This window comes from Mytilus edulis, chromosome 10 (genome assembly GCF_963676685.1).
Source record: "Mytilus edulis chromosome 10, xbMytEdul2.2, whole genome shotgun sequence".
NCBI classification, from domain to species: Eukaryota; Metazoa; Mollusca; class Bivalvia; order Mytilida; family Mytilidae; genus Mytilus; species Mytilus edulis.
Window position 1 is genome coordinate 28,363,943 of NC_092353.1, and position 22,746 is coordinate 28,386,688.

The 22,746-nt window shown below is 30.9% G+C and overlaps 1 protein-coding gene across 50 annotated transcripts in view; it reads left to right on the forward strand.

The window, feature by feature from the left end:
- LOC139490791 (protein phosphatase 1 regulatory subunit 12A-like) overlaps positions 1 to 22,746 on the forward strand; it is an 80,316-nt gene that overhangs the window by 2,178 nt on the left and 55,392 nt on the right. For 47 of the 50 annotated variants that reach the window (XM_071277797.1, XM_071277803.1, XM_071277800.1 and 44 more), the window contains exons 2-7: positions 4,627 to 4,757; positions 10,615 to 10,733; positions 13,256 to 13,415; positions 14,128 to 14,272; positions 15,877 to 15,951; positions 16,494 to 16,561. In XM_071277797.1, coding sequence (XP_071133898.1) covers positions 4,627 to 4,757; positions 10,615 to 10,733; positions 13,256 to 13,415; positions 14,128 to 14,272; positions 15,877 to 15,951; positions 16,494 to 16,561 — 698 coding nt within the window. Of the gene's footprint in view, positions 1 to 4,626; positions 4,758 to 10,614; positions 10,734 to 13,255; positions 13,416 to 14,127; positions 14,273 to 15,876; positions 15,952 to 16,493; positions 16,562 to 18,606; positions 18,625 to 22,746 lie in introns of all 50 variants that reach the window. The other 3 variants (XM_071277778.1, XM_071277795.1, XM_071277781.1) reach the window with 1 other exon arrangement.

Here is a 22,746-nt window from a genome sequence, read left to right on the forward strand (position 1 = left end):
CAGTCCTGCAGTAAATTGTGTCTCCCTTAGCATTGTCTCAATGAAAATTCATGTTTCTTGCTTGTAACATGTACAAATGTATACATGTGGAAATGCAATTTTAAACTTTGCAATCTAGAACGTTTTATTCTGAATATTTTCTTTTTATGCCCCCCCACAGTAGGTTAAAATCTGGTATGTAAGCATGCTTTACCATGCAACACAGTTTCAGATTCATTGCTTATCAATTTCCTGTTTACAGAATACTTATATATTATTCTAACACAGATGTTCATGTAACTACATGTACTACTTATATGCGGCAATGCCATATGCATCTATGTAACTTTTGTCAAATATTTTTTGTCACTTTTTTCTCACATACATGTAGTTGTACAAATAAGACTAGAGCTTCCTGATATGGATCATATTTCACATGAACATGCTTTACTGGGTAATGCATTTTCAGACTCATTTCTCTTTAACTTCCTGATTACTGAAAACTTAAAGCGAGGGATATAATTAGTGAGTAATAGCTCACAGATCGGTTTGTTAAATCAGATATACATGTACCTTAGGCAGGGTTTAAACTAGGATTTTGAGGGCTTAAATCATTTTTGTGCAAGATGGAAATCAACCTTATTTGGGGGAACTTACAGCAAGGGACCAAGCATTTATACTACATGTACTTAGCATTTACTAATACATACCCTTTACAAATGGAAAAATAGCTGAACTTTAAGTTTCTGTTCTTTAACTCAACTAAGTTTGCCTCAACCACATGCTATAAAACTTAAATGCAAAACGAAAGACAGATCGAGTTTGAATTTTGGTAGTATCACTTTTCAATTTAACATTTAGAGTTATGCCCCTTTACAAATGGAAAAATTGCTGAAAGTTAGCCTCAACCAAATGTTATGAAACTAAACACAATGCTAATTATAACCACAAATTGCAGATCAAGTTTTAATTTTGGTGGCGTCACTTTAACTGTTCTGGAGTTATGCCCCTTTCCTGATGAAAAAATTGTTGAAATTTTCGTTACTGTTCTTTAATAATTTAGCCTCAACCAAATGTTATGAAACTAAACACAATGTTAAATATAACCACAAATTGCAGATCAAGTTTTAATTTTGGTGGCGTCACTTTAACTGTTCTGGAGTTATGCCCCTTTCCTGATGAAAAAATTTCTGAAAGTTTTGTTACTGTTCTCTAATAAGTTAGCCTCAACCAAATGTTATGAAACTAAGTACTGCAATAATTTATTAAGCAATCTGTACTTAAGATTGCAACCAGACTAACATTGAATCACCAAAGATTACTGAAGTGAGGCCTTTTTCAGTATGACTTTTTCTTTCATTTCAAACTCTCAAGCAAACCACTGTCAGGGTTCTCACTAAGTTGAGTTCATGAATACTGCAATCACCAATTTCAAAACTAGTGAGTACAAAGATGTGTCAAGATTGTAAAATGTTGTATTAACTGAACACACATATCATCATTTTATAGCAATAGGATAAAAGTTATCTAAATTTAATGTCATTTCATACCTATATTAATGTATATAATAAGGTCATCATGGAGACTAAAATAATAATTCATATTGCAATAAATTATCATCTTCTTACTGTTGGACCCCAAAAATGATGAGTCCCTCGCTTAAAAAAATCCTTAGTAAGATCCCTGCAGGGCCCTAATATTAGGCCAGTAAAAATTGGTTTGGTGTAGTAAAGTAATATGCATAACTGGACCAAATGACCAGTACAATTTTTATTTTGTCCATATCATTATGTGTATACATATAAATGTCCTGTAAAAAAGAGTCTGGTCCATTTAAGAAGAATAGTTTACTGGACCAAGCTTAAGTGTTATATTGATTTTTCAAAGCCTTTGGAATCATTGCTATTTTATATGAAGATTAACCAAAACTGTCAAACATTAGTGCAAGGTCTCTAAAAGTCTTCCAAATAAAAATTTTACAAGCTTGCAATTCTAATGATACAATGTACCAATAAGTCTCTTGTAGAGGTGAACACCATTTTGCAGTCTACATCTGATGTACATTTGTACATTCCAATATTGCCAATTGCCAGTTCTTGCTACACATGACTCCTACAAACAGTTCAAGACTTGCTGATTTTAGAAGCATTGCTTTACTTATTAAACTTCTGTATGAAAAACTTATACATAGACAAAACATGTAAATTTAAACTTAATCCTTCAGTTGTTAAGGTGGCTCGGGCGTATTCAAAGTTTCTATCAGAAGTGTCGTATTTTTGGTTATTTTATTCTTTAAAGAAAATGATTCAAATTGGTCAAAAAAAAATAAGGGGGTCACGGACCATTTAAGCTCAAAATTTTACTTTTAAACAGGTATGTAAAAGGGGCCATTTTTCAATGAAATGATAGGGGAAATAGAGTTGTTGACATATTTTTTTCGGAATATCAAAAAAACGTTCTATGACAATTGATCCAAAACTGTTATATGAAAAGCTGGAATACAGCTTCAAAGAATGAGCCAATAAAAAACATAGGTCACCGATAAGGAAAAAAAAAATTTTTACCTTAAAACCCAAATTTTGGCGGGAAAATGGTGAATATGGGTGAACTGTCATTTTGACCCTTTAAAAAATACCGATAATAACGAAAATATTCTATTAGTTACATAACTACAATGATTTGACATTTCTAATCAATCAAAATATTAAAAAAAATTAAATCGAATTTACGACAAATACTTTTGTAATTCATGCGTGAAATTATGCGCAGTCGAATAGTCCCGAGCCACCTTAAGTGTCACCTGAGTTCACACATCTTATTTGTTTACAGAACACACATTTACTTAGTTTATAGTATGTAATTACATTATGAACAACATGTACTTGACCCAATATCCTACACTAATTACATGTAGTACTACGTACATACTATTCTCAGTCATGTATTGAATATATGTAATGAAATGTAATGTACATGTATTATATCTCAAAGTGTTTCTTTAGTTTATGGGGTCCATAATTATTTTTGCATGTAGATATGAACAATACCTACATGTACCATTAAATTCGTTAAATATAAAAATATCCTAAACTACTGATAGTTCTCACAGTGCTTTCAGATGTATTTTTGTCTGGTCAGTTAAGTTGCTGAACAATAGATCAACAATTATGTTTGATGTTACTGTGTATGGTATGATTAAAGGATGTACATGGGCCGGGCATGTCCATCTAGCAGGATTTGTCTGATCATGACCCTTACATAATTTTTATGGTTCATGCATATGTAGATATTCATGTATACTGTATAGGTCCATTTCGCAGATCAGTTGTTTCAGATACTATAATTAGAAAAAGGTCAACTTTATTTGGTGTTTGGATTGATTGTTAGGGTGACATTTCTGTCTATCAGGGTTCGTTGAATATGACCTCATTTTCAACTTTCATTGGTCAATGTTTAGTTTAAGTCTGTTTATCATGTACATGTTTATGTGCTAAAAGCAAGAGATCAGCTATATTTAATGTACAGAATAATTGTAAGAAGTACATGCCTGTCTGGCAGGGTTCAACTGATCTTGACCTCATTTAATGAATCTTTCAACATATAATTTGGTTAAGTTCAGACTTATTGGTGTAAGTGGCTTCCAGTACTAGTATCAACATTTCAGGTACAAGTGGCATTGCTCTTGTTTGTTAAAATTAATTGATTGTTTATATTGTACATCTTGAGACAAATATTTTTTATGTGGACGCTCACCACCAAAATTTGAAATGCCTGGGACACTTTTATAAATGGGTGATGTGATATATGTCACACGTTAGACTCATGTCGTCAAGATCTTTTTGAAAGCCAAGTACTACAACTTTAAAACATAATAGTTTCCTGTCATTTCATATATATACATATATATATATGATATGAAGTTCTGGATAATTGCAGCACTCCTAGTAATTTGAAATCTTAATGGGAAGTTGCATCAAATGTAACTGAATTTTTCATATATGGGAAAAACATAAATGTAAGTCTTTTTTTATTGATACTAATTTTGAAAATCATAATACTTTACAAAAATTGCATAACTCATTAACTGTTATCATTTTTAGTGTCTTTTAATTAAGCATTACAACTACTGAAGGTACTACATGTATGTCTGCAACTATCAAGATGAGAAACAGCAATGTCATGAATGATGTATCACTGAATATTTTATTTATTGATTATTTCTTATACATGTATATTATATTATATTATATTAGACAAGTACCAACTTTCGACTCTAGATTATTCGACAGCTTATAATTACTGTTAGGCCATTTTTGTACTATGTCAAGTAAAACTACTAGTACCGGTAACTATGTCTATGAATTTAAGCTTACTTTTGTTGTAATTTGTTGAAATAATTACTGTGGTAAACAGTCACTGTTCTGATGATTTTACATATAACAGTTATTTTTTCCCCTAAACGGCACTGATTTTAGGCTTGATTTTACCTAAATCGATAGGATGTAAAGTAAAATATAAGAAAGCAGTTCATGAACATCCATGAAATGTGAACATTTTAAAGAATTCAGGGGCGTACACACGTAGGTTGTATCAAAACACCTATAGTCATCAACCTTATTTGTTAATTACTCTTTATTTCTTTTTAAGGCATGTATAGACGACAACTTGGATATGGTAGAGTTTTTGGTCCAGCATTCTGCAGATGTGGACGTATGTGACAATGAAGGATGGACTCCTTTACACGCTACAGCTTCATGTGGATTCACAGAAATAGCCAGGTAAATATCGATGTAGATATGGACTCTAACAGTAGAACCAATATATACATGTATATATATTTGTTACAGGACAGATACATGTACATGTACAGTATATATCTGAATGAGTATGTAGTTCCCTTGTCATGACAACAAAAGGAGTGTATGATAAGAAAACATTATTTACCCTTTGAAATAACTAGAGGAAAGTTTTCTTGGCTTCTATGAATGGAAATGATTTGATAGTTGTTTGGAACTTGATAATGCAGAGTTGTAGCAAGTTAAGAATTTTTAGCCACTTCAGTTTGCGAATCTTTTTTAAAAAATGTAACAATGCTTAATTATTGTACAAGAAAAAGCTTTGTAAAACTTTTCGTGGCTTTTAAAATGGAGAATGGTTAAAATTTACACTTTGTCAGCAGCTTGATAGTTTAAAGATGTTGCAAAAACAGTTTTATATCCAGTCTGCGCCAAAAACTTTTCATCTACTAGTCCGGAAACTAAATATCAAAACTTGTCCCAATACGACTATATAAAATTTTGAAAATTTTCACTAGTCCGAATCAATATTTACTAGTCTGTCGCATCGGACTAGTGGCTAACAGTGAAGACTGTATATCTATTGTTTAGCAGCTTTCTATTTCCCAATGGTTTGAAATTTTACAGGGCTCGTTGTACATGTATTGTACAAGACAAGTTTGACAAACTTTTCTTGGTTTGTTTGCAGAGAATAATTATTATTTTGTCTGCAGGCAGCAGCTGGACTAATATGTTAAAAGTTGTAATGAGTAAGAAGTTTTTACATCCACCATGCAGCCATTTCCTGTTTTTTCAATATTTTAAAATTTTGCAACACTTATCAATTGTCATGATTGTAGAAGGAAAATATTGTCATTTTTTGGGGTCTTTAATGAAAGGGAATGGTCAGTTATGCTGCAGTAAACATGTCACCCCAATCAATTGCATGCAACAATGCAGGATCAGACCCTATATTGGTCTTGGTTTTTGGAAAATGACGCAGTCATTGTTCCATTACTGGCGACCTGAACTTCATTACATTTCTCTGCCTACCGCGCTTGGTTTCGTATTTACTACTTTCTATACAAACTGGAATCTGCTTGTGTTATCATTAATTATGCATGAGAGGTCATTGTGTAGTAATCAGCCAGGAACCAGTTTACAAACTAACTGGTTTCTGCTTGTATTCTACACTCGGACAAAGTGTTGTAGTTTGACGGGAACCAGTTTAGAATTTGTAAACTACAAAACGTAATCGGTTATTGTTCATTCCGTTTTGGTGTTTCATACCGACTTTTATGGTTTGAATAAGCTTAAGACCCTTCAAACATTAATGTGATAGGTATATTAAAGACTGTTTTACAAAAGGATGGAACTGTTTTGCTTTCAAAGTCGTACTATAGTGATATCTGTTATGTACGGATTTCCACTCTCACCGGTTAATTTCTTTTTTTACACGTGCTTTTGAAACTTCCTGTTTAAACATCGCAAGTTTTAAAATTGTTTTTTGAGTGAATTTAACTTATTTTAACAATCATGAAGCGTTCCAGAATCATTTTCTAGCAGTTTATTCTTCTCTTTGATGATGGAAAATAGGTTTTTCTCAAGAAAATACTGCAAACGATCGCAGAGGAATTGAAACGTACAAGTCAAGTCGGCACCTGGTTAAATTGGCATCTAGTCAAATCGGCACCTATTTGACGTCAATTCGGCATCCAATAATATTTGTTATAATATTTTCTATTCAATTAATTAATAACTGTTACCAAGTACATAGTGAATATGTTGTTCTGTATTTAGGTAAACAACGAAACCAAAGTGAAATTATGTTGTTGTGTATAAAGGTAAACAACGAAGCCCTTACCCAAGCTGTTGTTTTAACAATTAGACAATTATTAAAAAAAATGGAAAACTATGAGTCCCTTTCAATAAATCAAACTTTCATGCCAAATAATAAGCAAATTTAAGGTGTGTTTTTTTCAGTAAAGTTTAAAAAGCATTAAACAAACAATCCTGTAAAATGCTCAACTGGTTTAAATAATGCATAAAAATATCCAATATCTCATGTATTAGTCCAAATAATTATGACGTCTGGCAAGGCTATTTTTTTTTTCTGTGACGTCTTCCTACGAAGTTCGTAGGCAGGCTCTTAGGAAGGCGTCCCAGAAAAAAATTAACATAGCTTTGCGGTCATAGAAAGGTGTCCCAGAATAAAATTAAAAAAGCCTTGTCTGACGTAATAATTATTTTGACTACTCATATATATATATCATTAAAAATACACCAAAAATGTCATTTAGTTGAGAAAAATAAATATATACAAAATGTACAATGAACACCCAAAAATGTGAAAGTTAGTATTTAACTCTTTTTGCTTAAATACTGAAAAAAATTCTGGCAACCCCTTACTTATTTTTACTCTTTTTGCTTAAAATACTGTTAAAATATATATTTAACATGGGTGACGAATTGACTATATCAGGTGTCGATTTAACCAGGTGCCAATTTAACCAGGTGCCGGTTTGACTAGAATTCTTTGACAAATGTTTGAAATAAACTGAGTTTCATTAGACCTTTGATAACAGTAACAAAAATATTATTTACTTAATATTTTGTGGTATCAGGTCCGTTCGCGCCCAATACACTTTCGCACCTTGCAGGTTCGCACCTCGCACGTTCGCACCCAAGGTCCGTTCGCACTCTACTCATTCGCGCTCAATTTTAATTCAAATTCAAGTTGAATAATTGGAAAATCATGATTGTTGTTTTAAATTGCTTTGGTGTAAATACTGAATGTATTTATAGCTTGGTATGAGTAAAACATTGAAGATTTTAAAGGAAAAACACAAAAGATAATTGTTTTTAACAGCTTGGTCCCTTTGATCTGAAACAACGAAACAATAAAATATAGGAACCAAAATATAGCAATCCACTATTATAACCAAAACATGATAAAATCTATTCAACACACAGAAAAAAACATAGTGAGAATCTCACTTCATTTTGAAAGAAGTCAATGAAACAAAGTTATAGCAATACACTAACAAAAACATGATAAAGAGTTATTCAACACAAAATAAAACGTTGACAAAATACCACTTTAATTAGAAAGGATTATTATTATTTTTAACAATACGCTATCCAAAACATGATTAAGATTTATTCAACACAAATAAAAATGCTGTCTCACTTTATTTTGAGACAATGACAACAATTATACTTATAAGAAAACACTTGCTTACAGAGTTATTAAACACAAAACCAATTAAGATTGGGTGCGAACATTTAGGGTGTGAAAGTGAAAGGGGGCGAACAGACCCTGATTCAGACTATGTACCAGTGAGAAATATACAAGCCTTTCTACGGTATTTATTTGTACAATTCAGGTAGTCTTGACCTATTCATTTGTCTTAAAAAACAGCCAGTTGTCACCTTCACTTCACACATACACATATATACGAATATCAATTATATGCTTACGAGACATGTTGCATTGTTAAACTAATTACGGTATGTGAAAATCAAGACTTGCATAAAAACTATCCCAATATTAGAGACAGTGGCGTCATTTTTCTTTAGAGCTTTCAGCTCTTTGATTTTTTAATTGAGCAAAAAACTGTTCGTAGCATTCATAAGTTATTCAATTGGTAGGGAAAAAAACATCAGAATAACAATTATGGTGGCTGAACAATGGTGAGACATACATGTATCATGCATAATGGAAGTCCCTTCTGAAGTTTATGTGCCCATGTATAGAAAAAAGTAAAATAACAAAAATACAGAACTCTGAGATATTAGTGTATCCTGTCTTGGGCTACTTGTAGTTTAGTTATCAATTGTTCATTGGCCAAAGTTCTGCAGTAGTTGTTGTTCTTCATAATGGAAGTAGTGATCGTATCCCTAGATATATAAATTAAAGTGGAAAAGTTTCTGATTCCATTTATTATAATATTTTATTCAAAACTTGTTAGCTGGATTGAGAGTATTTGCAGTTGACGTGTACCAAAACTGTACAGATTTTCTGGCTCATATCTTGTAAATTTGATTTTATTGACTTATCCCAGCTTTATTATACATATTTCTCATTCACAAAATTGGAAACCTATTGTAAATAAAAGGTATTTAAATTTCCAAACCTGATACAGTGATATTTTTTCACCTTAGAACTATATACTGTTGTCTTATATTATTCATTGTAGTGTAAATAATAAATGTATATACCCCATAGGAATTTCATTGAGAAATCCTGGTAAACAAAACTCTGGTCCGTTTATAATCTACCTCAGGTATTGTACAACTGGTCCTATAATTAGGACAGTCTCTTTAATTATCCTTATATGGGTCAGGTACACTTTAGACTTGGCTAGTTTTATTCGTTTTAAAGGGACATTTATCTTGAAATTGTACTCAAATGTGTTCAAATTTCCATTCTTACATTGTAAAATTGGAGATTAAAATATAAAATTGTCTTTCCTTTTTGATTTGTCAACTGTCACAGTTCTTTTCTTTTCTTTCTGTTGTTTAAATGTAGACACATGTATATAAATGTAACTGTAAACAGAGGAATTTTGAAGTTCAAGTCAAACACACTGACGTTGCTGCATTTTAAGCACCTATTTGATTAACTTTCAAATGGTTAACTTAACATTTGGAATGTCAAAGTTGTATAAATTATTGCAGTTTTGGTAGACCCATGGCATGATATAAATCACACCAATTTATGAAAACACAATCTCTGTGATATAGCTACATCTTTGTTTCTCTGATCATTTTTCATCTAGTTTTATTTGTTTAATACATAAGGTTCTATGCAAGCAAAAGAAAAGTCAACCTTCTTAAACAAGGAATATACAGATAGAGAAAATTTATTATACACATGCACTGATTCAAGAAGATTGTTTGATGATAGGACACAGATGAATTATGAAATACTAGGATGTAGAAATACATTGTACATTTTAAGTATTATATATATGCTTTAGAGAAGTGCATGTACTACAAAGATAAAAGATGATTTATCAGTCAGATTCACAAGATAGTTATTATTTCCTGTTTCTAAATATAGTTCATTAGAAGTGGTTTATTCATATGTTCAGTATACATCTGTCCATAGTAATACATACAGTTTCACAGAATCTGTCTGATATGTTTATCATGTTGACACTTAAGTACATGAAAGCTAACTAGAGTGAAGACTATGACTTCTTCTATACATGTATGATAGCATCGGTGGATCCAGGGGGACCCTAACCCTCCCCCTTTTGTGAGAAGAATTTGGTTTGATTATATAGGGAATCACTGAAGCATGACAGAAGCAAGCCCTCTCTTAGGAGAGTAAGTGGGCCCCCTTTATGAAACTGCCTGGATCAGTCAATGACCACAGCTTATATTATTTACTCTTATTATTTACTATTAAAAATTCAAACAAAGTTAGAATTTAATTACATCTATATAATTTTGTGAAGGTAGTCTTCAACTTGTATGGGTTTATATTTTCTGTCAATTAGATGTAATTTTGATACCCTCTATTCATTATTCCGTTTCAACAAGAGCTTATTCCCTTTATTAATTTACTCACATTGGGGGGAGTGTCATCATCTGTGTCCAATGGGATACATTCCCTATTTATTTTGTTTTGAATAAGAAATCTGTTAACCAGCACCACAGATTAAGTATGATTTCCAGCATTGACCTTTTATGGTGTTGTGCATTTTCCAGGTTTTTCTTGAAAATTATAATGCTGCTTGAAAAAAAGACGATAGGTAATAGATTTTTATGTTATTGAGGAGTATGAAGTTGAGTAACAATGTAGAAACCTTCAAGGGTGAAAGTTTGTTAAATGATATTTCCTATTTTTCAGATATTTGATAAAAGAGGGAGCTAACGTAGCTGCAGTAAATAATGATGGAGATCTACCGATTGATATTTGTGAGGATGAAATTATGGAACATATGCTGCAAGATGAAATGTCAAAACTAGGTAAAATTATATATTAGAGTCACCAGGGACTTTTGTTTTGCATTAATCCAAAGAACTTATAAAGCTTATACATTTGTAGTAATAAAATTAACGGTACCAATTTTCTTGCACTAGTAAAGTATGTCTACAAAAAAGAAATGTTTTGCCTTTTTGACTTGATTTCAGATGCAAAACAGATAGATGATCATTTTAGTTTATGTATGTTCATCAGTAAGCCATTTCACAACTGACCACAAGATCACTAAAACTATAGGAATTTCACTAATAACAATTTTATTAAACATCTTAAATAAACTTTGTATGGTTCAGTGACTTTACCCTTAATATGTCATATTTTTTATGCAAATTTGAAATGTCCATCTATAAGATAGTATGGCTACTAAATAACATATAATATCCATCTAGACAGAGCAGTATATTGTCTGAATTCTACATTATGAATTTAATATTCATTTTGATTTTTAAATTTCATGTGCACGATTTAGTTATAGGGCAATTTTGAATAAGTGTCTGGCTAGATAGATAATAAATGTATGTCAGTATGTTTTACCTATATTTTAATTATTCTTTTAAAGATTGACACATTGTTGAACTGATCTTTAACTCGTTGATGAACTGATAGTAAAAATTCTTGTTTAACATACAAAAAACAAAAGATATATCAATAGAGATACTTCACACGGTTTCTACTTGATTAGGTAGTCATACACTAGCTACTTGGCTAATTATGTTAATTAATAGTACATACACACCTGACAAAGTAGGCTAGTAGGTACATTTTTTTGTGTGGAATTCTAATGTCTAAGTACATTATTCAAGTGTATGAATGAAGCAAATATTTTACCTGTTCAAAAAATTATAAAACATTAAGTGAGAAACTTGAATAAACTGATCAAGTTTTAGAATGTCAGAAAATAAATCCTAGTTCTTATTTGAGATATGAAGAGAAATTGTTCTAAATACACAGAACATTTACCATTGAAATAAAGCATTTAAAAAATCTTATCTCATAATCAGTAAAATCACTGATTGTTTAGCTTGGCCTTTTTTTCAGTTAATAAAGATATTTTGTAAAGAGATAAAGTTACAAAGTATGCATTCCTCTGTGTGTTACTCTTAGGTTCAGTAATGCATTCCTTAATAGGTAGAGTTACAACACACTGAAACATAAATAATGTGGTCGGATTGTAAGAAGGTAGCAGGGTAATGATATAAATATGATATAAGAATCAATCTTTATAACTAGTGCAGTACAGTATACATCTTGCATTTTGATTTTTCCATGAACAAAAGACACTTGTAAGCAAGCTAACATGTACACATGTACCCCAAAATTTTGAAGCTATAGTACAGAAGCTGAATTTTACTAAAAAGATTAGTGAGAGTCTTTTGACCTGTAGATATGATTTTTACAGGCCTAACAGCATTTTTACAAGCCTGTGCTGTTGGGCATGTGGTTGAGTGCGAAGACTGCAGTATTTTGTTATTCATATTTCTACTTTCGATGTAAGCGCAAGGACTAATACCAGATACAAATATTAAGGAAACAAATGGTTGGAAAGTTCTTGTCTTCAACTTATGTTTTTAGGAAAGTCTTAAAATTGATATATTTACTTGGCTGACAGAATCTGAGTAACTATTGAGCAATATCTTTCTAAAAAAATAAATCAAACTTTATTCATCATGTTCATGTAACTGTTTCACAAAAAAAAACCGAATATCTACACTTGAGATATTTGAATAATTCTTATAGTTTTATATAATCAGTAGTAATTAGCAGATCTTTATACTGACTGAACCTAATGAGATACAACATTGGCAGTTTGCCTTGTAGAAAGGTCATTCACTTCAGGAAACACCCATTTAAGATCAAGTAGCTAAAGTTAGGATAACATTATTTCTTTAATTTCACTTTCAATATGTTAGGACTTTATTTACATTCAAGGACAATTAATGAATGATATATTGCCAAATAAAATGATATGTTATGACCTTTAACTCCTTGTAAAACAATGTAGTTTTGTTTTTACCTATTACATGAGGGCTATGATTTGTAAAGGTATGAAGATATGGCTAGGAACCTCAGTGACAGATTGCTTTGAGTAGTTTGTCTACTGCCATTACACACTGGTCAAGTCGTAGGTTTGGAGTTCTACCCCTGCCCCCTCCCTTCCCTCATGACAAGGTTACACTAGACTCTGATCTTAGTTGAAATTGATTACCAGATTTCCACAGGAAGTCCTGGTTATTTCTTGGAACACTGGCTTCCTCCAACAATAAAAACATGCTCAAGTGCTCTGAAAGTGACATTAAATTCCAAAAAATAAGTAGGATGCGATAAGGACAAGGGTTTAGATAAGGCTATGATAAGTACTAAGGCAATGTATAGAATAAAATTCCATCAAATTTGGACACTTGAAATAACTTTGTATTGCTGTTCTTCATCTGAAGTATTGACATTAAAATTGTTGTCATATTTTTCTTCTCCTTCTCATACCTTATAAAGATTTTTTGTGTTGTAGATATTGATGCTGATGCAGCCAGACAAGAGGAAGAGAACCAGATGTTAGAAGATGCCAATAAATGGCTGAATAACAAGTCCGTCAAGGAGAAACGGCACCAAAAGACTGGTGCCACTGCTCTCCATGTGGCAGCTGCTAAAGGCTATATGAAAGTCATCAGGTAGGTCCAACAATCACACAATTGGACACCCTTTAAGAATAGATGGAACCAAATGACCATTTCTTTTCAGTTTTATAGGAACAACTTAGGTAAAATAGTTCATATTTCAACCACAATTATCCACAGTAAGAGACAGTTTTATGCTGTCCAAAAACATCTTAAGTTACAAAAGAAAAAATAATCAAGTGAGCTTTGACTTTAACAGTACTGCTTAATTTTCTTGCCCTTGAAATGTTTACAATATCTAATTATATCCTCCCTTTAAAAAAGTAGGGGTATACTGTTTTACCTGTACATGTGTTTGTCTGTCCTTCCATTCATCCCATGAATATTTTTTTCATTGCATCTTTCTCAAGAATTATATTGCAAGGATTTCTGAAATTTGGTTTCTATGAGTCAGCTATACCCTGTGATGCGTTTTTAGATTCATCACTCAACAACTACTAGTTTATCATATACTTTTAGAAGCCAGGGGTATCATCAGTGAGCAGTTTCTCACAGATTCACTTGTTAATTCTAGCAACATACTGATACAAAAGAAACATTTTCACCTAAAACAAGAGCACACTAGATGAAAACATTTGTTATAAAAAAAAACGTAACATGTTGAATGTAAGACTGTGAATGGTATTTGTACTTTTATTTATATATATAATATATAACAGAAACTCACACATGTTGAAGTGATGATGAATGTTGTTTGTATTTTCAGTGTTCTTCTACAAGCAGGAGTTGATGTGAATGCTAGGGATAATGATGGGTGGACTCCTCTCCATGCTGCAGCACATTGGTGTCAAGAAGAAGTTTGCAAGGCTCTTGTGGATCATATGTGTGATATGGATATTAAAAATAATGCTGTAAGTTTAAAGTTTTCAATTTGGAAATATAGTAGAATGATTGACCAATATTCGCCGCATAATTCGTTCATTTCCACTAACAGCCGACCTACCTAATTTTGAACTTTTAATGCAGGTTTCAAAAATTTTACTATACCTTGGTTAATTGTTGTAAAAATGAATGTAAACTCAAGAGGAAATAAAATTGTTAGTGTAGCATGAGGGACACAATTCGCTGCAATGCATGATATGATCATCCTCATTATTGTGGTGTAATTTAAAAATGATTCAATGTAATTACATGAATAAGCTTGAGAGATCATTTCTATACGATTTTTCTCATAAATATTTTCTTTGAAGACTGCACATGATTACCATATAAACCTTACATAATAGCCAAAAATTGTTTAAAACACCTGCATATTTCTTTATATGTGCAAATATCCTTGGAAATCCGGTTAAGAGGAATATCAACCGTTCAAACATTACCAACAGCCTTTACGATCTATTTAGGCAAGAAGTAGGTAAAGGCACACAAATTTTACAGAAAAAACATCAAAAGGGCGAAAATATTTCCATGGCGAATATGTGCCCCCCCACTCTGGACTAATTTCAAGGGTTGATGTGGTGATAAATATTTGAAAAAACTTAAAAACAAACAAAGCAAGTTTTAAAATAAATGAAAACAATGAAAACTGATGAATAGTAACACCAATAATTGTTCACTTCTTGATTTGTTTACTTCAGTTTCATATGGGAAACTCTACACTAAAATTTTTGTCTCTTTCATTAATTTTCCTTTTTTTAGGGGGACTGACTTTTTTACCTCCTTTCAACAGTGTGTATATTTCCCAACTCATACATTTGGCCCCTTTACATTGATTATATTTTGAATATTAAATACATAACTAACCTTGTATGCTATCCCAGTATAAACACTTATGGTCCTACATCCTGTCGATACTTATATTATGGGATTGCACAAGGTCATGTTTTCCTCTGATTGATCTTTACCTTGAATAAGTATTGTGTACAGATGTGAACTGATTGACTTTTTTTTGTCTGGAAGAACATTTTTTATTCATAAGTTGAATTTGGGCTTTGCGCTAGCTATAAGAAAAGGTAACAACGGTGCAATACCCCATGGGTAGTCAAGGTCGTTAAAAACAACCTCCATGAGAAGTAAAGTTGAATATTCTTATATGGGTACTGTGGAAATTCAGACAGAGACCAGTAATTGTTCACATCTTTTTTCTTCCATCTTTTTTTGGTCTCATTGGCAAACAAAAGTTAGCTCCCTATAATTATACTAAACCAAGTTTCCTTTCTTGATAAGAAAGATTTTGGTTGACCGCTCATTAAGAATCATATTTAAAAGGTTAGAAGTTAAAGGATATTGCATTGGCTGCAGACACTTTGTATTGTAACTTATTTAAGTATTCATATTTAAACCATTATTGTCTAGTTGTAAAGTGCATGTTAATAAAGAATACAATTTCATAGAAGAAAATATATTTAGAAGGCTTTTACTAATATTGCATGTTTAGTTTTGAAGTTGTCATTTGTTTTATTTCAAGAAAAATTTATGTTTTTAGATGTTTTAAAAATTGTATTGTTTATTGCAGGGACAAACACCAACTGATGTAGCAGATAGTGAAATCATTAAGTTATTAGAGGAACTTAAGGCCAAGCAACAATCTGTAAGTTATTAAATAGTATAAGATTTTTAAAGAATAACAGATATATCCATTTTTATTACATAAGTACAACAAACCACACCAAACAACTTCACCAGATTTCTTTGAAAAAATAAATGGATGAACAACACAAACAATATGACAAGAATATGTGGTCCAAAATGTTTGTAAACTTTAATTTTCTTCTACCAACCTTAGAATAGATAAATTTTTCACATTTAGATTTTTATTTTAATGGATTGAGGAAATTATTTTTTTTAGTAGATATTTGATTTCCTAGATTTGCTGAAGTGTGTATACTAACCTTGAAAAAACGTGCATATCATTTAACATTTAAATTCATGGTTGACCTCTCCCCATGAAATCAAGGAAAATGGTATTCTACAAATATTAGTCAATCCACATTATGTGAAATTCAATCACATCAATTTTGATAAGCACTAAATTTGAAGGCATACCTTTCAGATCACAGAATACAAAAATACTGATAATTTTTCATTATATATCTAGATTAATTTGAACTGTTATATTGTTTATATTTACAGTTGAAAGATAAAGAAAATGAAGACACCAATGAGATTATACCTCATAGGAACCAGCATGGAAAAAGAAGGTATGGACAAACAAATTGTAACATGGAAAGGCATTTACATTCTAAACTACACAGGCATATGTGTTAAAGATCAGTTGTTTCCCGTTATCACTTTGACTTATAAAAGGGGACATAACTCTAACTAAACAAAAAAATTGCAAACACACTAAAAACTGGAAATGATAACATCCACAATTTACTAATTTGCATGATAGGTGTGAGCACATGTGCACATTAGAAAGGCATGCAGATTTAAATCTTGGTGTTGTGAATGCAAAATTTCAGTTGATCCTGACTTTAATTGAATAACTTGAATTGTTGTAGATAGAAAAATTAAGATTGTGTTTACCCACTGGTGGCTAGTAACTAGTTAACATATAAATGAATGCCACTGTATACTTATCGCACAGTCACTCTTGTGCTACCTGTAGGAATAAAATCAGAAGGGGAAAAATCAGTTTTTTGTTCATAAGTTCAAGAAAGGTTTTATTCATAATGGAATGTGTATTAAGATAAAAAAGTGAATTCAGCAGGTGACCTCAATTAGTTCAGTCCTTCAATTGTCAATTGTAAATTTTATTTCCTTTATAGTTCAGAAAAAGTAACTTTAAGTAACATATTGTTTTGGGAATGTTTTTGATGTTTAAACCAAATCCCTTTTTGTAACTGATGATTTAGATCAAAACTGTAATATTATGCTATTTTAGAATAAATTAATTTTAAATATGAGGGGAGGGACATTTTGCGTACCCTGATGAGATTAAAAAAAAAATCATATTCATTAGATAGTATGCCAACTCTTATAAAAGAGAGATTTTTCAAAAACAAGTGTCCACATTTTTTAGCTCACCTGGGCCAAAGGGCCAAGTGAGCTTTTCCCATCACTTGGTGTCCGTCGTCCATCATCGTTAACTTTAAAAAAAATCTTCTCCTCTGAATCTGCTGGGCCAAATTTAACCAAACTTGGCCACAATCATCACTAGGGTATCTAGTTTTAAAAATGTGTACGGTGACCCGGCCACCCAACCAAGATGGCCGCCATTGGTAAAAATAGAACATAGGGGTAAAATGTTGATTTTGGCTTATAACTCTGAAACCAAAGCATTTAGATCAAATCTGACTAGGGATTAAAATGTTTATCAAGTCAAAAGTTATCTGCCCTGAAATTTTCAGATGAAATGGACAACTGGTTGTTGGGTTGCTGCCCATCAATTGGTAATTTTAAAAGAAATTTTGCTGTTTTTGGTTATTATCTTGAATACTATTATAGATGGAGATAAACTGTAAACAGCAATAATGTTCAGCAAATTAAGATCTACAAATAAGTCAACATGACCATTTTAACATGACCAAAATGGTCAGTTGACCCGTTAAGGAGTTATTACCCTTTATAGTCAATTTTTAACAATTTTCATCAATTTGGTAAATTTTTACAATATATATTCCTCTGTATCTCAAGGGTCAAGTTTATTATAGATAGAGAAAATTGTAAGTTTCAAGAATGTTCAGTAAAGTAAGATCTACAAACACATCACCATCACAAAAACACAATTTTGTCATGAATCCATCTGTGTCCTTTGTTTAATATGCATATAAGACCAAGATGAGCGACACAGGCTCTTCGGAGCCTCTAGTTTTTTTATTTGTCGTGAGAAGTTTGACTTGCAAGAGTGTTTACACTTTTGAATAAGTTCATAATATTTGACTTAAAATTACATGTAGGTATTGCATATCTGTTGTTGTTATACATAGTTCTAAACTACAAGGTCACTGATTGTGAATGACCATATTTTCCTTTTCAAAGTTAAATTTAAAGTTGAAAAGAATAGAAAATTAGGACAGCTATTTTATGTATTGTTATATTAAAAATGAAAAATTATACAATTATTTCACTCATTCAATTCATAAAAATTGAGATTGTGTTAAAAATATGTAATTAGGGCAATCAGCTCTATTTCGAAAATAGGATCAAAATGGAAAGTAAAATCATTCTATCAGTTGACCTGTAAAATTATCCCCCCTTTTTGCTTACTAATTATTATATATATTACATGCTTTGTTTACAGCAGGAGTGATTCCCAAAGGTTTAGTTTACTATTTTTATTTAACACACTGATTCACATTGTGTGCTACTTAGATTTGTTAGCTTTATAATATACATATATCACAGAGCTTTTTCTTCATAGTTAGCTTTGTTGATTAGTTCCTTTGTAGTCTAGGTAATTAACCTTATATGTCATCATCCAATGGCAATACACAACCTAAAACAAGCTGGAGTAGCATAATGGTAGGAAAGGGGAGTTACGTTACAAAGTAGTTTATGGTCACCGAAGTCCAATAACAATGGATGTACAAATAAACCCTCTTTACTCCGAGTTATGGTGTATACACATATCATAGATTTTTTAGCTCATCTGGCCTAAGGTCAAATGCAAGTTCTTCTTTAAAAAAAAAATTTAACTAAAAGAGTTTCTTTCCTTTGTCTTAGCTTAATCTCTTATAAAGGCTTTTTATAAGTCTTCTGGAATCATAAATCTAACTTAGATATTATAATTTACATAAATTATCTCCCTTTATTGCAACGGTAAGTATATAGTTTTAATTCATGATTTTGGGGATGTGTTTTGGGGAATGGCTAACTATTTTAAAATCCTTTCTTTAGTACTAGCCCAGTACTCATTTATTGAAGACCAAAAAAAAACCACACAAATGCACACACAAAGAGTAAAATGAAGAGCAGGTCAATAAGATATTACAAGAAAAAATATTTTAAGATAGTTTTTTGTAATCTTAACCAACACTTTGATGAATATAATTTTGCTTGCTCATGTATGTTCTAAGACAGAACCTAATGCAAATTCAAAGTAAAAATATATGGGCTTCCAAATATGTCCTTGACCTGCTTTTGTTCCAAACTGTCAATGACTAAGTATATATGTATAGTATTACTACTTAGAACAAGGACTATTATTTTGAATGCTGCTGATTTGCTGTGATGTGACAGAGTATATAATGTCTTGCTTGTACAGATGTATTGATGTCCAGTACTAACTCTCCAAATATATATTGTATTTAATGAAAGTGGTCAATACCACCACTTAATTGTGAATTTAGCTTTACTTACATCGAAGTTTTTATATACTCTATATGTCCAAATTGTAAATAGGACATTATTTTATCTTAGTTTTCTAAAAAGAAATATAGTTTTAATGTGTTAGGATCAAGGTTCTAACAAGTTTAGAATGTACAGATTAATTGTGACTTATATTACCAGAAGGTCTAGTCGGAAACTTGTCTATTTTACTATCCCCTTGATTCATTCAGTATAATCCAGAATGGGCCTAAGATATTTATAGCATGGCTGACATGTCGAAAATATCTGCAACAATATTTACCATAGAACTTAGCATGAAACTATTACATAGACCAATACAAAATATTTTTACGCATCTATATTTTGTCTTTAAATCAAATATAAAATTATAAACTTCGTTAATATTGTTCAGAACTTGAAAAATTGTATCCATTATGATTGCCATGCCAGTAAATGCTTTAACTTAGGTTATGGTTGTGTCATAAATTAACTCTTAATGGATTTTGTGAAGCTTTTTGCAGTGATTAGGTTAAGTAACTAGTTATTGGCACATAATAAATGAAGATTTGACGGTATTCTACCAGTTCCAAATACAATGTAGAAATGCTCAAATTTTTTATACGACCGTTTGAAAATTGAAAATATTGGACCATAATAGGTAATTGTCTAATTTAAAGTTTTTAAATTTAAGTTCTTAGACCACATTCATTCTGTGTCAGAAACCTATGTTGTGTCAACTATTTAATCACAATCCAAATTCAGAGCTGTATCAAGCTTAAATGTTGTGTCCATACTTGCCCCAACTGTTCAGGGTTTAACCTCTGCGGTCGTATAAAGCTGCGCCCTGCGGAGCATCTGGTTATAAAATATGTTCTGGTTAAAATATATTTTTAGATTTTGATCTGAAATTAAAAAATAGTTTATGTCAAATCACAAATCAGACTATGATGTCAAGTATTTTATGAGTAATACAGGATGTTCTTTGACAATTTTTTAATATCCAAATTGACAAAGGGAGATAATTCAAATATTACCTCTTTGATCTTATATTGAAATAATCCAACAATGAATTTTCTGCTATGTTGCCTAACATGATGGAAATTTTACCTACACTATTTAAATAATCTGTTTCTTATGGAATTTATAACTCATATAACATTATGTTATTCAGTATTAAAGACTCCTTTGTATTATATTGTTTACTTTTTAAATATAACAATAAAGCTATTATCTTCCAATTTTGCTTCATCACTGAATAATTATTGTGATTTTAAGAGATTCTCAAACGAAATTTGTTTTTTGCAAGAAAAACCCTGTAACCTGTGTGAACAGATTTGTAAAGAAATGTATATTTGCTGAGGACAAAGATTTATGGATATTTGGTCTCTCAAACTTTTTTGCAGCGTACCTGATGAAGGTTATTTCAGAAAGATGTTTTCATATCAAAGTTAATATCTTTTAATAAAACAAGTTATTGTATAATTCAATGATATAAGATAAACAAGTTCAGTCAGTATACAGAAAACTTAATGTGAATATTCTCTTTTATCCCAAAGAAGTTTATTGTAGTTTGTATTGGTCCAGATAAGTTTCTGCTAGTCTATGTAATTGACAACAGAGGCTCTCCACCTATTTCAGTTTACCTAGCAAAGATAATGATGTTTATCTGATAATTCAACATTGTTTAAAAAACGATTTATAAAAAGCAAACACAAAATATAAAGTAAATTTCATTCTCCTTTATTTTAAATGATGATTATATTATCATTGAATTTAGATTTTTTTCCCAACCCGATTCCTTTGAATTTTAACCAAGTTGTCTCCCTTAGGTCACTTCATAGTGTTATCCCTTGAGCACTTGGTACACTTGAACCGACTAGCTTTACCATTTATAAATTAAACAAGGGTCTTTTTTAAATGTCCATTGCATGTATGCAAATAATAAATAATAAGGATCTTGTTGTTTTGAACAAAACATTATGTTCTAAGATTAAGGTGACATAGGTAAAATTTGAACTGAGTTTTTTACAGGCACACGTATCAATGGTATGATTCACAATTGACCAACATTGTTTTGTAATATTTTGTCATACTACACGGATCACTTGAGACGGACAAAATTTAACATTCATATAGAAACTTTTTAAAAGACAAAATAATATAATTTGAATGCTTCTAGATTTAAAGTTATCAAAAATAAACTTACGTTTTAGATTTATATATTTTACTTACATTTTGTTGGGAAACGGATAGTTGAACCAGAATTTTCCAAATGAAGACATCATTTTCCCAAATTAAATTGCATAAATCTTATTTAATTGATTCAAATGTGTTTTTAAAAATCCATTTAAAAGTGGTTATAGGCTATTTTTATAAAAACTGTTAAACTTTACAATACATTGGTATTAAATGGCTTATTATAGAAGAATTAGTAATAATTTAATTGTTCATTGGAATTTTAAATATTAAAATGTTAATGTCATAATAACCATATATCTCACAGAGTCACAGCTGTTTGTACAATAATTTTAGAATAATTTAAAATAATTACTTAAGAGAGACATAATTTAGTAGTGAAGTTTTAACCCTATGGTGTAATGAACCATGAAAAGGAATTAAGACAAATTCACTCTTTTTGTTTTTGTTTTGGTCTAATGATAAAAAGTTAGGTACAGGTAAAATTGGCCATGCATCAAAACGTTTGCACACCTATACAGTTACCTGAGAATTGTGATGTTATTTAATTATGGGTTGTTGCAGGTAAGAATACCTTTCTCATTCACATTTCAATAAGTCATTCATAATTTCAAATTTTCCCATCAAATAATTTAGCTGATTTCATATTTTAGAATGAAATATTTTGTTATTTTCATGTATTAATATAAAAGCAGCATTTTTTTTTTTTTTTGAAACTTTAAATGCATAAGCAATAAATAATAATAGCTAAATTAAAAATTTAACTGTTTGTTAATCAATGGTATTTTATTTAAAACAGTTTGCAACAATTACAGATTTGATTAATGAACCACTCCTTCCATTACTCATCGTTTAGAAGAAAGTAACGTTTTTTAAAGTAAACAAAGATTACGAGAAGGAAAGTTTTTAATTTGAT